The sequence below is a fragment of the Aptenodytes forsteri genome, unplaced genomic scaffold, assembly GCF_000699145.1.
Source record: "Aptenodytes forsteri isolate BGI_AS27 unplaced genomic scaffold, ASM69914v1 Scaffold191, whole genome shotgun sequence".
In the NCBI taxonomy this organism is placed as follows: domain Eukaryota; kingdom Metazoa; phylum Chordata; class Aves; order Sphenisciformes; family Spheniscidae; genus Aptenodytes; species Aptenodytes forsteri.
The window spans coordinates 1664956-1682404 of NW_008794630.1; the positions used below are offsets into that span (position 1 = coordinate 1664956).

At 41.5% G+C, this 17449-nt stretch overlaps 1 protein-coding gene across 2 annotated transcripts in view; it reads left to right on the top strand.

Moving 5' to 3' along the window:
• Window positions 1-17449, top strand: part of LOC103894108 (vascular endothelial growth factor receptor kdr-like) — a 143358-nt gene that overhangs the window by 107921 nt on the left and 17988 nt on the right. Inside the window, exons 18-26 of one of the 2 annotated variants that reach the window (XM_009273425.1) lie at window positions 968-1072; window positions 3475-3591; window positions 7032-7120; window positions 8347-8512; window positions 9065-9162; window positions 10144-10266; window positions 10375-10486; window positions 15931-16030; window positions 16622-16727. In XM_009273425.1, coding sequence (XP_009271700.1) covers window positions 968-1072; window positions 3475-3591; window positions 7032-7120; window positions 8347-8512; window positions 9065-9162; window positions 10144-10266; window positions 10375-10486; window positions 15931-16030; window positions 16622-16727 — 1016 coding nt within the window. The remainder of the gene's footprint in view (window positions 1-967; window positions 1073-3474; window positions 3592-7031; window positions 7121-8346; window positions 8513-9064; window positions 9163-10143; window positions 10267-10374; window positions 10487-15930; window positions 16031-16621; window positions 16728-17449) is intronic. The other variant, XM_009273426.1, reaches the window with a different exon arrangement.

Consider the following 17449-nt stretch of genomic DNA (forward strand, 5'->3'; position numbering starts at 1 on the left):
TAGAGGAAAAGGCAAAGAGAAGTCAGTCTAAAGGGTGACAGTCTTTCAGTGAATTTTATTTTGAAGAAATCTATCCGCTCATCAAATAATCAATTCCTTATCAATCATTTGAACTTGGCTTTGAGTTGTAAAGAGCTATCATGAAAAAATGAACAAAATTTCATTTAACAGCTCAGCTCACTGGATGATGGAGCAAGAAAATGTAAAAAGCAGGTTGTGTTTGTATAGAGAAACAGTAACATCTGTGTGCAATGATGAGTGCAGGGAACATATCTGTATTTGTGTGTGCTCTTGGTGCTTTAGCTGGAAAACATGGAAGGAGGAGGAAGACAGACAAAAATAACAAAAAATGAGATGATGGTGGGACATAGGGTCAAACTAGCAGAACCAAAAAGCCAGACCTAGCCCTCAGAGCACACTAGGTAATACAGGCATGAAAATTCAAATGAAAGGGAAAATAAAGAAAGATTATAATCTTAAATTCCATTTAGTATAGCTTTTTACATCAAATAAATGTCAATAACTGAAGGGTTAAAGGGTTCTGACTGCCTGAGTGCCTTAGCTGGCTATCTCCATGACTGTAATTCATGAGAGATCAGGGTTCCACAATTCTATGTTTAACCCAAACTCTGACTTTCCTGGGCTTACAGGACAACTATAGGTAATGTTTTTACCCTTAAGCCATACATATGTATTCAGCCTTGCCTTCAGCTGAATGCAGGTTTATTTATTCTACTCTGTTCTATCACATACTGTATTGCATTAAAGCCGTATGGATATAAATCATACTGTTTATATCCATATACTGCAAATATGTGATACAGGCTTCTATTGACTATCGGTCTACGTTGTGCCTGGGCACTGGAGTCTTGTATTTCTTGCATAGCTGAGAGTGCATGTTTCCCTCTTATCTGATGCAGACTGTCATAAGTCCCCTTTGGCTCATTCTTGACTCTTGCTTCTCTAGGTAAAACACTGGGTCATGGTGCTTTTGGGAAGGTGGTGGAGGCGTCTGCTTTTGGCATTGATAAATCTTCAACCTGCAAAACAGTTGCCGTAAAAATGCTTAAAGGTACATATCCCTCTGAGATTCTCACAAGACTCCTCAGGGAACCTGTGGGCAATGAGGTTTCCAGTTCTCAGCTCCAAACCAGTCCCAGGTTCATTGTGTTCAGAAGGGAGTGGGTTTGTCATATGGGAGCAATTAGTCATTATACAGTGGATGTTAACGTGTAGGAAATGACAAGCGGGCTCCATGCTGTGCTACTGATTAAGTCTTGTATTCCTAGAGGAGGAAAACAGCAGCTTCCAGGTCTGTGGGGTTAGGAGGGAAACAGATTACAGAATGTAATTACATTAGATAGTCTGAAATTGAATCTAAGCCTTCGATCACAGCCCTTCCAGATGTAGAACAGTTCAAGGGGTTGAAAAAAAGCAATGCCAAGGGAGTGAATTAGAGACAACTTGCTTGCAATTATTGAAATTAAGGAAAGCTTTTACCATTCCGTGGTGGGGAAGGGGGGAACTTGGAGACTATTCTTTCATATTAAATTTACATACAAAGCCTCTGCAGACAGCTTATGAATAAATGCATCAGCCAGTACATTGACTACTTGGGTTGGAGGTTTTTAACTGTTCACTTAGGATTTTTTCAAAGGTACAATCGATGCTCACTGGGTGGCTTTTCATAGCCCACATTGCTCTGCATTGCTGCTGCATGACAGTATTAACCCCTGCAATGTCATGATTCAGGAACTCCTATCACGGTATTTGGCTTCTGTTGCTAGCTGCTTCTCCTGATGCTCTGCTACTTCCCACCTCTCTGAAATTTCCAAAACATCAGTTTATCACCTGTCTGGACCTCCTCCAAATCTGGTCTCCCTTCTGTGCATTAGTCAGCAGATCTTCAGATCATCTTCTCTCCTGCTGTTGTGTCTTCTGTTCCATGCCCATCTCCAGATCCCTGAAATATCCTAGAAGCCCCTGATCGAGACACACTCCCTTCTCCATCCAAAACTTACTTCCCTGGATAGCTCTGGGTTTTCATTCACTTCCACACTGTGCTTCCCAACTGATCCTCGTGTCAACTCTACCCTGCCTGCACATATTCAGCAAACTATTTGACAGTTCCTCCATCATTTTACACCTTCCTCCCCCAGTGGAGGCAGCAGCCTCCTGCTCTAACCTGTCCCTGCCCAACTAACATGCCCATAATTCATCACTTTCCTGAATAAAGCAGATTCTCTAGTGTGAATCAATCCATTAAGGAAAAAAAAAAGGCTCTGGAGATGTCTGCGTTTCTGTAATTCCAGCATTATCTGTCATTTCCATGAAGTAGGCTGGTATCAGTTCTGGGTTGAAGGCTAAAACTTAATGTGCAAGACTATCTGAAACACTTCTGAGGATGTTCTGTTTAGATTTTGCCAGGCATGTGTTCCAGCTCATGCCAGGGCAAATCAGGAGTAATACCACCCATGTACACACCCATCTACAAACACTGTTGACTGAAGAACCCTTGGGCTTGGAATAGCTCCTTCTTTATGACACAATGTGGTGAAAGATTTGTTTATGGGGAATTCTACAAACAGATAAAGAGGTTACATTTGTCACACCAAATGATCTGTTACGTAACTGTTTCTTCACATTTAAATCTTACATGATGCAAAGGCAAAAACAGAGGAAACGGGACACAGCCCCTTTTGTTAAAATACATCATGAAAGTTTTGGAAAGAAGGCAGAGGAAACAAACCAGCATCTGAACAACGTCCTGGTCTGAGAGTGCCTTCCTTAGCTTTGGCAGCAAAAGAGAATGAAGCTACAGTACAACTGGCTAGCCAGTGCTTCATCAAGTGTCAAGGTCATGGTTCACACACAAATATGGCCCCCTCTGCTTTGCTGGAAAATGTATTTCTTGGGTCGATGAGATCTCACAGGGCTGAGATTTAGAAATGCTGTACATTCTCCAGTACATGTTGGGACCCAACTTACAGATGTGTTGGATTCCTCCATCCCCTGCAGTGGAGAGTTGCTCAGTACTGTGGAAAAATATATTCTGAGGTATTGTAAAGAAGTACTACTAAACTGCACATCACCATCATAGATGGAGGAACACATTCTTCTGTGTGCTATTGTTGCTTGGAGTGGTTGGTTTTTCCTTTGCTAAGCTTGCAAAATTCAGTCCTTGCAAAGGCTCTCTGGTATCTGGTTTGGGGGGAGGGTTCTCCTACAGGACAGTAACCCTCCATAACCCATGCTAGAGAAAGGAAGAGTCACCCAAAAGATAAAGTGTTATTCCACTTCATAAAGGTCAACAGACAATGAAACAGATGAATTATTATCTGTTTAAGAGTCTGAAAAGCAAAGATACTGCAAGTAACCTGGGTGGGTTTGTTTCCAAGTATAAACAGGATCTTGCTGTGTCCTGTTAAAAATATCCTGTTGTGTAAAGATGATTTTTTTCCTGTTTATCTTAAGCAGAATGTGCAACTACTAATGAATGCAAGGCTTTAATGTCTGAACTGAAGATCCTTATCCATATAGGACATCATCTGAATGTAGTCAACCTGCTGGGAGCCTGCACCAAAGCTGGAGGTGAGAAGTCCTCAGTAAATAAGGAGCAAAGAAGAAACACTTTTCAGATACAATGGTGTTCAGATGTATCTGTGGTGGAGTCCAAGTCTCATGCACATGCAGTTAATGCAAGCACAAGCATTTCTACCTCTCTGCTCACAGGAGAGCTTCTGCTACTGCAGAATATGGCCACATCTCATCAATGGTTTCTGAACGTCTTCTCCCAGCCAGCGGTGTCACTTCTCTATTTACTTTTTCTCTGTCCTTTGTAAGCTTGTTTACAAAAAGGATTATGGACTGAAGGGAGGCAGGATCCTTAATTGCAATTAGGTGCCCAATTCCTCCACATAGGCACTACTAATCATTTCAAAGGTTCTTCTCCCTCTCCTTCCCTGCCTTATCAGGAGGATGCACCAGGCTGAGCGCTTAGCTACTTGAGGCCTCCTCCCTTCCCAAGCACTTCACTCTTGTCGGGCAAATGGAGGCATTTTTTGCGTAGTATACAGGAAGCCTGAAGCAGTCCAAAGCTGAATGGAGCAACAGCATGGACTTCCAAGGGGCTGAGCTGACACAACTGGCTGTACGTCATACAAAGAATCTGTTGCAAAGTGCAGACTTAAACAAAGGACTCCATAAATCTTAGACCTTTGTCACTAAAACATCCCTTCCCATACTGCCATACAAAGCATCCTTGTTTGTTACTATACTGTGCTTTAACTTCAGGGTAACAACTCTCAAAGATTCCTCTTTACTGCTTATAATCTACCTTCAAAACAATCCCCAAAGGACAGATTTAGGAGAGCTGAGGACAAAAAAAAACAGAGTAAAATAAATGAAGGGGAAAGAGCAAGAGAGATGGTGCACACATCTGTCGTCATCTGAGACTCTGAAGCTATCATCTTCCCAAAGAACATGTAGTTGTCCAGTCACAGGGGAAAAAAGAAACGTTCAGTGACGTAGATCTGGTAGGATGCCAGGAAAGAAATCTTCCCTCCAGCAAGATAATCCCCGTTCCTCAAGGAGCGGTCAGCAACCACAGACACTGCTGTAATCTGGGAGCCATGGACAGGGAACTTGCAGGAATTGTTGTAGCACTGCAGACCCCAAAAGCTTGTATGGGAGGACGGCCAGCTTCAGCTGGAGGGTTTTAAGATTCAGACGCATAAGCAAGTAGCCTTTTCTTGGGACTGAGAGTAGAGGGGCAGTAACATTATGAAAGCTGGTGACTCTCCCCTCCTGTCAAGTCAATGAGGTGGCTTAACACAAACAGGTGCCTAAAACATGGCAGCATTATAAGAGGTCAGTAGTTTTTAACCAAAGCACTAATTCAGCCACAGAGTTCTAGTTGCACAGTAAAACACATCTCAGTAACTGATCAAATATACTGTGACTGTCCAATCTCTGAGGAACTTTTTCTCCTGGGAGTCCCTCAGTTTCCCGTTCTCCAGCCTGCTCCATCCTGGTTGCCCTGCTGGGTGAAGAGGTAACCCTCACTCTTCCCTGCTAGCTGCCTAGGAAAACCACTGATTACTCTGGGGAGCAGTGGATGGAGCAGAGCGGTGCAGCACGGCCTTGCAGGGCACTGAGGCACCTCTAGGCAGGTGCCGATTTGCAGACTAAAGAAAAATAGCCTTGAGCTCTCAAGACAGACACTGGGATAAGAGTTACTATTAAAATGCCATTGCAGAATACGGTGCTTTCTCCTTCCTTGTTAGGTTTTATGTAACCATATAACAGTATTCCTGATGAAGACTGTTAAGTATTAAGCATTAAGTATGCACATATATTATTTTAACAATATAACAAATAACAAATTTTAACACCTTGACTGAGTGTCTGATGTTAAGCAGTTAGAACTAATGCATAGTATATGCTTTACAACGAGGAAATAAAATACGGAGAGGTCATGTCTAGGAAGCATTTCAAAAACATGAGTAAATCACTAACTGGAGCTTTAAAGCTGTACTGGAATCTGCATTTCCTCAGGGCGTCCATGAGGGACATTCGACTTTAGGTTCTTCAGAACAATGTCCCCCAGAGATCTCTTGTGCACTGCCAGATCCCAGCACTGCTGCCTTTAAGCCCAAGCGAGCAGTGTTGTGTGGCCAGCAGTAGAACCGCTGACAGCTCTGATTTTGGGCCAGCTGTGTTTTTGCAATGACTGGTACAGTGTACTCAGGTGCTGAACATGTTACAGCTGTAGTCAGTAGGAACTGGAAGTCCTGAAGAGCCCAAAGGTGTCTATTCAATCTAGCAGTTGTATAGGACTTGTAAAAATAAAAAGCCTGGCAGAAATACCAATGTTATTATCAGCAAGATATCAGTTATTATTGCTAGAATTCACCATCTCCCTATTAATGGGATGATCTGCTTCCAAACAGCACTCGTCACCCAGTCTCAGACAGGATGCAGCAACCAGAATCTTTAAGGTTCACTCTTCCCTCCTTGACCCCTCGGCTCTCCCTTACAGCCCCGCTCTCAGCCTTTCCAGTCAATATTGTGCCCGTCAGACTGGACCAAGGGGACAGACTGCAGCACAAGTCTGTATGTGCGTTTCTGATACAGCCAGAGAGAAGTGCTGCTTAGAGCTGCCTCCTTCCCGAATGGCCAAGTGCCGCTCTCAGCACTTTTCCTTTGACGTTCAGACTCCTAAGGCTGAACTACGGACCTTCTAGACAGGAAAAGGTTTCTGGACATGAAGGTCTGGTTGCTTAGGATTGATAATAATACATGTTTACATGCATTCTAGTCGTATGATTTCACCCTATCTTACATGTGATGATTACAAAAAGCAGGGATTATGCTAGAGGTAGAGAATGTAAGTTTTCCCTTTCCTAATAGCTCACAGTGAAACATAAAAGCATTTTCAAGCAGATCTTAAAGATATGCATAATTGTATAAAAGCAGCAATTGCACTGAACTCTACAGTAGTTTGCACAGAAATAAGAAAGGAAGAAATTGATAGGACTTTCCAGGCTTTCAAAGACTTCAGACTAAATATTTTTGCAACTTGTGATTTAGATCTGTCTATGATCCTGCATACTTTTATTGCCTCTAGTGGCATCAGCTCCACCCAAAAACAAACAATTGTGAAGGCAGCAGAGAAAAATGAAGACTGGTCCATGCTATGGATCTATGTATAGAGTAAAACAACCTTCATAGCACGTGGGATTGTATATTCTTATTTATCATTCTGAATTTTCCTTTGTTTATAACTAAGGAATAAATACCAACTGTTACCATCTAATGGGGAAAACTAAGACTCAGTACTGTATTCCCTTCTCTCCATATCCACTGCTGATTGTGTGCTTCTGGAGCGTCGCTTCTCTGTTTCCTAATTTCCTTATCTGTATAATAGAAATGACAGTATTTACTTACTTTGAAGAGGATTTGTGAGGATAAGTTAGTATTAAGTGCTTTGCAGCGCTTCAAAACTCATTTGACTTTCACTGTCTTTTTAGGTCCTTTAATGGTCATAGTAGAATATTGCAAATATGGAAATCTGTCCAACTATCTAAGAGGAAAACGAGGAGATTTCATTGCATACAAGGTAAAAAAATGAAAGGCTTCTCATAGTCACAAAGCAGAGAATTAACAACCACTGACCACAAGTTGGATTTTTTTTCTGCATTGGCACTGAGACAGTTTAGTATTTATACAGGCGCTTTATTTTCTCACCACATTTCAATTTGTATGAGCAAGAAAAGGAAACATTTTTCTCTGTAGCATCTCACTCCCATCCTCTTCTTTTCTAGCACCTACTAAAGAATTAGCTGCAAATACCCAAGCACTCTAGTGCATTTGAGAGAGGGGGGGAATTACTTGCGAGATACTACCCAGCACAAGGGGGGCAACAAAGTAGTACTGAAAAACTGGTATTAACTGAACTAGGAGAAGGTGAACCCTCCCAAAATACAAGCCTGGTTTGGGGATTTTTGTTTCTAGGCCCACCCCCCCCAGCTACCAAAAGTACACCTACACCTACGACCTAAAAGTCTGTGCTATATGCAGCAAACCGGATCACGAACATGGTCTGCATTAATACGAACCAAATGGTTTTGGTTTCCAAACTGTTGTCTGCATCCACACAAACATTTGTGCTAGCACAAATTGGGCTAGGGTATGGGGGAAGAAGACACAGGAGGCCAGAAATCAGCGATGGGGAGAGGATGGGACTACCTCCTCATTGTGGAAATACAGCATCAAAAGGGCTCTCTGATCTAAGCCCCGCCAGAAACTGGAGCCTCCCCAAGATTATTTTCCCGGATTATTCTATTCTTATTTTTATTATAATACCTATTGTACAGGCACAAAAGCACATAAGGTACTTTGTGTAAGAGAAGATTTTCCTGGTACAGTCACCATTGTTTTCACAAATTGCAGGGACTGGTTATGTCTCACTCCCCAGGAGACGGTGAGACAGAGGCATTTCAGGGCACATCATGCACATACCTTGAACTGTGATTTTTAGCATGGTTTCCTAAGAAAGCAAGAGGTACAGAGTTACAATATCTCTCTGCTCATCTATCAGTCTCACCTGGTCAGCTTCCAGCTAACTTTTATGGTGGAATATTGCTATCAGTAAAATGGGAGGTTCTGTATTAATAAATAGGAAACCAGGCTTCATTAGTTCTGCTATTCAGGGAACACCATGTTCAAACATGTTTCGAGCTCATCTCCAGAGGACGCTTTCTCCATATGCCATTCTTTTACATATTTTGAATGCCCAGGCATTGCATTATCCAAAGCTAAAAATCAGTTTTCTACCATTTCTAGTCCCAGGAAAACTCTGACCAAGCAGAAAAAAGTCTGGATGAGTCCAACAGTGATTTGACTGAACTGATCAAGAGGCGCCTTGAGAGCGTAGCCAGCACAGGAAGCTCTGCCAGCTCGGGATTTATTGAAGATAAGAGTTACAGCGATTCAGAAGATGAAGAAGAAGGTAAAAGAAACCTACCTAATCCCAGATCTTTTACTGTAAAGATTTCTGTTACTTGGCTAGTGCCACACACACTGTCCCACGCTTTACAAGCCCTTACACAGCTTGACTTGTTCCTGAAACTGGAAATTCTTTCTCTTGCCTGTGCCCCACTCCAACTTTCTCACAAAAAGAGATCTGCAATAACGTATGCATATAAAAGCTGCTCCTGTTGCCTAAGAGGAGTAATAGCAATATTTTACCAGAAGATTTGTGGGGCCAGCCTGTCCCCAGTCTCATCACTCGCTCGCTATAAATAGTTCCCCTCACTTTTATCCCCAGATGTTGTATTCCCCATAGCTAAATGACATGATTAATGTTGGATGGAACTTTTTTAATCATCTGATCTTCTGCCTCTAGGTCAATGGTTCCTAAACCAGAGTTGTAACCTAGTAGAGAACTCATGTAACAATACTCAGATGCAGGGCTGGGGTCATCAGCATGCAAGCGGCACCAGTGCCAAAAAAGTTTGTAGCTGTTGCTCTAGTGTTTTGCTGTGTCTGTGATCTCTCCTAGATGCTGAGGATCTGTACAAGCGGCCCCTGACTTTGGAGGATCTGATTTGCTATAGCTTCCAAGTGGCAAAAGGCATGGAGTTTCTCGCCTCCCGAAAAGTGAGCACATTAAAACATCAGGGCTGAACTTCTTTCACAGAATCATGAGTATCTGATATAATCCAAATATACTTTTGAGCCTGAGTAATCTGCTTTTTGCTCTTATATTAAAGTGTTGGAGATCACATTAGCTCTGGCGGTTAAGCAATAAGTAGCACTGAAGGAGTTGTGAAGGAATATCCATCATGTTCTTGGCTACAAGGACTGGCATCTGTAACATGAGAGTTTAGATAGAAGGAGTGAATACAGATTGTAAGACAATTCGTGGAACTGTCTCATAAATAAATGCAGAAAAAGGGTTCTCATAGAGAAAGATCCTTCTAGTATGGTCAACAAAAGTACTACTGAAAAATGAAGAGGGAGTATACAGCTATTTATTTAGCGTGTCAGTAATGTTGGAGACTATCAGCAAAGTTACCACCTCTTTTCGATACAAAAAAAAAAAGTATGTTTGTAGCCTGTGGAACACCTGTTTTTGAAGTAAACTGAATGTCATACACATGCCAAAGTATGCACAAAACTGAGAGCTTGCACTTAACCACACAGCTGCCAGGGTAGCACACACAGAAATCATGAGCACAGTAATTGCCTACGTGCGATTACCCCAGTCTCACGCACGCTCATGGGACTGCATTTGCAAATGTAGCTGCAGCTGCTTTTTGACCTCTCCCAAATTTGCCGCAGAACAATTAACTGGAAAATGGCACTCCCTTCGTCTCACCATAACTGTGAAAGTTATTTCACGTAGAAAAATCAGAAAACTAACTGCAATACTTGGCTTGTTCCCTGAGTTATTTTCTCTTTTGCATATGACAGTATATTTGCAGCAGATTCCCACACATATTTCCCCTCTCTAACCTGCTCACAACAAAAGTTCATTTATCTTTCCATTTACCAAAGAAGGTCTCACGGTTTCAACTCTAGCAGTGGCTCGTTGTTCAGGCAGCCCCTCTGATCTTGCTTGTCCTCATTCCTTCACAGTGCATTCATCGGGATTTGGCAGCAAGGAACATCCTTCTTTCAGAGAACAACGTGGTTAAGATCTGTGACTTTGGACTAGCCAGAGATATTTATAAAGACCCTGACTATGTACGGAAAGGAGATGTAAGTGGAAGAAACTTGAAATGCTAATGTCAAGTTTTTATTCCCCTAGGGCTTGGACAGATCAGTAAGAACAGTTCTGGCAACATGTTGTGTCTTTTGCATTCTTAGGCAAGACTTCCACTCAAATGGATGGCTCCAGAAGCTATTTTTGACAAAATTTACACAACACAGAGTGACGTCTGGTCTTTTGGAGTGCTGCTATGGGAAATATTTTCTCTAGGTAAGAAGGGTTTAAAACCCTTTTTTCCCCTAATTTATGGCTCTATTGCTAAGAAAAGCTTTTAACAAAAGGTGATAACGTGGTGCCGCGTTTCTATTTCAGTTAGTACAAGTGCAGAGTGCAGATCAGGTGTAAAATAAAGTCACTGGACTGAAGTCAATGAGAACTCCACCTGGCAAAGTACATGAAAACAGTGACTACTGGGGAGGGGGGAACAAAACAAAATCCAAAACCCTGGAGCTAAAATTCTAATAACCGAAACCAACAGAGCACAGAGATAATGCAAGCCTCTGCTGCTCAGGAGTGAAATATTTCTTTGAGAGCAATGAAGAAGTTTCCCTGTCAAACCATATTTTCCTCTAAGCAGTCTGCTTCAGGAAACCACACAGCTCAAAGGTTGCAGAGGTTTACGCTGCTGTTGACATAGTGGTCTGATGTTACCAGTGGCAGCCCACGGAACACAAGGGAGTTTGCCCACATGACATTTTATCCCAGCTTGATTATCTTCCCCACAAAATCTAAGTAAGATTTTCTAAGTAAGAAAAACATATTGGCAGCAGCTGCCATCAGGTTGATATGAGAACTAGTGCTAGACTTTGTGTAAGTCATTTTGGCAACAGGTAGAATGCGTACTCCTCTGGCTATATCATTTGCAAGCCACAATATTTTTGAAAGAATAGTAATGGTGTTCTTTATGTACTATAGATTTCATCTTACGGTGCTGTTAGAAATCTCAGCCTCACTGAGATCTGGTTACTGTCCAGCAGATAAAGCCCTGAAATTTAGACAAGCAGTCTTACAGACAGTTGGACTTTGCCGCTCTCAAATTCTCCTTGCAGAGCAGCAAGTTTTGTTTTCCTGAGGGAATTCAGGAATGTCAGCTCTGGCTTTTTAATCAGCACTCACAGACAAAAGAAAACAAGAAGCATTGTCAACTTAAGCTGCTGAATTTTAAAGCAAACTCTGTAATCTCCTACTATCTTTGGTTCATGGATCAGTTGAAATTAATGATCGGGCTCAAGATGCCAAGTCCAGATCTGTATGCAAAGTCTGGAGCTTTTTCTATCCTGATCTTTATTTAGGGCTGGCTGCAAAGATCACAACCTGATTTCAGTCCAGGTCTTTGATTTGGACTTTTCCCTAGTTTATATCAGCATGCAAAACAGAAAGTTCACATTCAAGTGGTTAAAACAAGTGGCAGTTACTGCTTTCTCCGGAGATCAGTCCTATTTATTTAGAGTTTTGTTACTGCGGTGTAACACTCCCATGGCTCTGTAACAGCATCACCTGCTGCATGTGTTTGGAAACAGCACAGAAGGACGAAGCTCCAGAAGCACTGGCAGTGCCCCGGTTCTAATAGATTGTTCAAGAAGATGTATTAGCATTAGCATGCAGAGACACAGAGGGGACAGTCTCTCCATTGGGCATCTCCAAGGATCCAAATGAACTGAATACTGATGAATGGCAAGGACCACTGCAGAAGGCAAACTGTTTATACCATTCCCAAAGGTCGACAGAGTTTAACAGATGTGAACTTCGGGTCATTTGGCCTTTAATACTGAAGGCTAATAAAAATTAAAATATAGTCACTGAAATTCATCTCTATTTTTAACTATTTTTAAAAATAATTTATCTGATTTCTTTTAATTTTAGATAGACACTTTTCTTAATGAAGGTGCTTACTTGGAACAATGGACTGTCCTCTTCTGAATTCAGAGGAATCTACTAAATTACTCCAAGGGCTGCCATCTGTAGAGCAGCCTCTGCCCTCGCTATGACGTAGATCACAAACTACTTTATTCAACCCGTGGCACAGATTCAAAAGAAGTCATTTTCTCTAAGAGGGTTTTTCATACAGATCATCCAGGCATGTCTGTGGTTTGGCACTACTCACATCTGCAGCTCACACGATAAATATTTAATTAAGGATTTGTGTCACTGATTGAACTCTCTTATATAAAAGTTTTACAGATCATTGAGAGCCAGGGGATGGAAGTTATTTGTCGTTGCTACAGGGTATGTTTTGGCTCCCATTTACAACTGCTGCTTTTTACTGGGTCCCACAGATTTAGCACCCTCTAAAAAAGAAAAAGATACTGATTAGCAAAATGCAGAGTTTGGTTTGGACATGGGCCCTTTCAGGGTCAGAAGTTGAATGAAGCATGATAGGCTTCCTCCAGAAAGGCTGACAGAGTGGATCCATTTTGGTGATACGCAGAGAAACTGGGACTTGAGAGACTGTTAATTTTCATTTGGGGCTGAGTTTGCATTGAGTTTTGCATTAGTTAAATGGGGTCAGCACACCTCACGTCAGGTAATGCCAGCAATGTTTAATACATCTTGAAATCACTTACATGGTGCATTACAGAATGTCGGTGTCTCCTGGAATTTAAATGTGCACTGTTCAAAAAGCAATCAAAGGTAATTATGTAAACAAGCAGTGCCTGGTAGTATAACATCAGCATCTTATTATCCTACTAAAATAAAACCAAGATCAAAAGAGCGCTACCATATCCAATGCATGCCACATCTTTGAGCGTTTTGGAAGAGATTTCCCCTAAGGAAAACATCATGTGTAGACCTTACAGCATATGTTTCAGCCTACATGTCTCCCAAGCTGTCTCAGCACCCCAAATCCAAGTTATTAGGCTTATCACATAGTCCAGATGAGGTACAATGGTGAGTGGAGGTGGAAAAGGGAGAGTTCCTTGAGATCTGAGCTGCCTTCAGCTGGTAGGAGGCCAGCACCACTCAAAATATAAACTACCAAAAGATCTTGCAATCAAAAATTATTCTTCTTTGCCTTCCCTGTACTTGCTCTCACCAACATATTGCAGTTGATATGATCAATGATGTAATCAAAGAAAGATAACTCAGATTGTGAGATCAAGTGGAATTCTCCGTCCCTCCTCACCCAGTTCTACTGTTTTGCTCTCAAGGTCTCAGTCCCAATCAATGTATTTGCAAGACTAATTCTTATCAATAACCTCTGCTGTGCTCATGAGCCAGATCTGGCCAGCGATACTCAGCAAACTGAGGGATTTCTTTTGCACGTCAGAATGGTCAGCGTAAAACAGCCATTCGTCAATGGCATGACTCCATTCAGCTCCTCCTCATGGAAATCGGTTGGCCATGATGGCGCAACAATCTCATAATGCAGTCAGAAATGAATGAAAAAGGCCATGCAGCCCATCTCTTCTCTAATTAGGGGTGTTGTTTTCCGTGTTGCCCCAGTACATTGACAATCTAGGGCTAACTAGATCAAGTGAGGCTTATGCTCACTTCTCTTGAGAGGCTGTGCCACTGTTAAATAGATATGGAATCAGCTGGGCAAGTCACAGATGTATTCATGAAGCCTCAGTACCTTGTAAAGGTTTGTAAAGATAAACCTGTACAGATGAAAAGACAAGCTAGTGAGAGTTCAGGAGATGTACACAGACAGCAGTTTAGAAGCTTGGACAACAGTCAGTGCCCCCAGACCCTGTTCCCATCCTTACCCTTTTGTCACAGTGCAACTGTGGGAAAGCGAAACTATAGTTTCTATCCATCTCTTTATTCAGAGAGATCTTGTGAGTTGATAGAAGCCTGTTTTGAGATCTTTGGCTAACAGGTGATGCCATGTGAGCTGAAGATTTAATTACCAGGTTATTATGAGCATAACGACAGGTCAAAGACAAAACCAGGAAGGAAAATCAAGATATAAAGCAGAAATGATGCTACTGACTATTTCCAATCTACATAATTCCAGGAAACACTCTTAATACTGTGATCTGATACTTGCACATCAAGGGAATTCAGATGTGCTGTGGCTAAGCGTCCCTGAGCTTTGAATGTCATTGGAGCCTATTTGCTGCGTTGAGATGCCCTCTTAGGAAGCTGCCAGGATCTTTGCTCCCTAGTGCATAGTTTTGCAGATTGAGCAGTCAGATTCACAGAGTAGAATAATTCTGGGAACAGCCACATTTTGGCACCCTCTTCACTGCTTTTATCTAAAAGATTTCTGCTGTGCTTGTTGTGCCCCCAAGTGCACAGCATGTGATGGTGTTTCCAAATGTGGAAAAAAAAAAAAAAAAAAGGCAGGAAATAGGCAGGAATGTTATAGACAGTAAATCATATACAGATTCCTCGAGGGCTGGATACAGATCCAGATTCCATTCAATCCCCTATGTTAAGACTTGATTAAATTTTTTCCAAATTCACCGTCCAGCCTCTAGGACACCAAAATGTGAAAGACAAGGGTTGCGCTGCATGTGAAGCCTTCGCTGAGAAGGAAAGGAGGAAAGCTTACAGATCTCTTAGGTCTATCTAGAATAGGTTCAGTAACCTTTCAAACTTCATTGTGGACATCTCTTGAATTTTACCTATGAGGTCTGGATTACTCAGGTGCCAGAGCACTTTCTCAAATTATGTATTTGTTCCCCTTATTTATGGCGCATCGTAAAGTGCAGATGTCATACAACGAAGATCAGAACCTCTGAAAAGCCCCCACTCGCTCATTAGTTGAAGAGAAGAACGCATTCAATGCATACATACATTTATACTAGTCATTCCTCTGAAGATAACCGTTTACACAGGAAATGAAATAAGTCTCACTCCTTCATTTTGATGACTGCTAGGCCAACTTTTGCACAAGTTAATATAATACTACCAGTCCCTTTACAGAAGTCTACCTCTCAAAAGCAATTATAGTTGCCATGAACTGTCCTCCCAGGTTTCACACTGACAATTGAGTGGCCCTGAAAATAAGCGGCATTGAACTCACACTCAGAAAAGAAAACAAGGCTAAAAATTTGGAAGGTCATTTTTCAAGGAAATTTTACCTGTAGGACTGCATAATACATATACAATACTAAATTGGTGAACCAGGAGACAAGGACTACAATTCCACACCTGAGGTTGAACTGCAAGGTTCTCACAGCCTTCTGTGGGAGCCAGATGCCTACAGCTTTCTCTGCGCTTACTCACAGAGGCCAGTGAGGCCAGAGATTCTAAGGCAATGAATGATGAGCAGGACTGACTTACTTCATGTGTATTCACTTAGTGCAGGATATTGGCAGACTGACAGTTTGGAAAACAGTATGTAACCAATTGAATGAGCTGGAACTTTTCTACCACTGACCAAGAGGTCATTTAAAGTCTCAAACTAATAAAATTTATTTATCTTCTGCCATATTTTACCTTGGAGTGGTCCTGGCTATATCATGAATGCAGAGGAGACAGCATGGTTGAAAACTCTGAAGAGACAGAGTGATTCTGTAATGGGTTTCAAACAAAACATTTAGATAGTAAGTGACTGCAACCCCTTCTTTGCTCTAGCTTCTTTTACTGTCAGACTCTAGGTAATCTCAAATGCTCAACAGATATCACCGATATGTGTTTAATTCACTGGACTGGGAAATAAGGATTGTGCCATTCTGGAGCCTCTTCCTTCTTTCCCCCATCAGGTGCCTCACCATACCCTGGAGTGCAGATAGATGAGGACTTTTGCCGACGGCTCAAAGAAGGAACCCGGATGAGATCTCCAGAGTACTCTACTCCAGAAGTGTAAGAGCTGCGGGTTTTGTATTGAGAGCTGATAATGTCATTTAAGTATTATAAAAGAGATTGTATTTAAGTGTGGAGGAGGAAGGAGACCTCATCCGATGACAGCTGTGTATTTTGTTTTCAGTAAACACTGTAGTTGTGCCTATCTTGGGTGTCGTGATACCACAGACAAATGCTAAAGACAGACCAAGTCAGCTTGACCATTGCCACAAGATTAACAGATCTCCCCATGTCAGTTGTAGTTCATGAACCTCAGTTCAGGAGACTACTGTGTCTGCCTTGATTTCCAGTTCTGTGACAGAAACTTGGCATCCATAACTATGACTTACTTCAGCAATATCAGTGGGACCTATCAGTCAAATTTTAAGTTAGGTGAAAATAAAAAGCCTACAGGCTCAGTTGAGGCATGAATATACAAGGAAAAAGCATCCCACAGGGAAACTAGAATAGAATTTCAGCACGTGGAGATTTGAACCTGTCTTAATCCAAAACTATCCAAACAATGACCAAAACAAGCAGCAGCAGAAAGAAACCGTTTGGAAACAAAGCTCCTATCCTTTTCCTTTCTTAACACCTGTGGTTTTTATCTAGCTACCAGACAATGCTGGATTGTTGGCATGGAGTACCCACAGAGAGGCCTACTTTCACTGAGCTTGTGGAGCGCTTAGGAGATCTTCTTCAAGCCAACGTACAGCAGGTACAGCAATACAAACATTCCTTCAACAAATGTGTCCATATAGATGGATGTGGATGTGGATATGTGTATGCATGTGCACAGGTAAAGACTATGTTGAGCAGTAATATTAGATTTGACTTCAGAACAGAGGTCACAAGGAAAATGGCTGCTGGGATGAGTAAAGAAAATGTTAACTATTCAAAGGGGATTATATTTCAAAACTAGATGTTTATCCATCCATAATAAGCAGAAACTTACATTAATTAAAAAAAGGCTCAGTTGCCCCTTAGAGAAACAATAGTGCTTTATCTCACAAACAATTTTAATTAGATTCCAACATAGTAAACTGCCAGTAGTTGGTTTGAACTTTCTCTCTCATTTTTTGAGCTTATGTTCCTCAGTGCTCTTAGGAGCTTTAAAATGATGCAGTTTAAAGCTCAGAAAGTCAATTACATAATTATTAATTTCATAATAGTTAAATTCGTTGTTTTCTTCTTCAGTAAAAACAACCAGACCAGTTATGTAACTGTCAATTTAATTTAACAAGAAATCAAACACTCTCCTCCAGCTCCTTCCTGTTTGTAAACAAATTTAGTGAAGCTAAGTTGAAGAGGGCCCAGTTTGCAATATGAAGAGCTTGTGAGTTTTATCCTATAACCAAAGCAGATTAAGGAGACATAACAATCATGATAAGGGAATAGGGCACTTAACTGCTTCTCAAAATTAAAAAAAAAAAAAAAAAA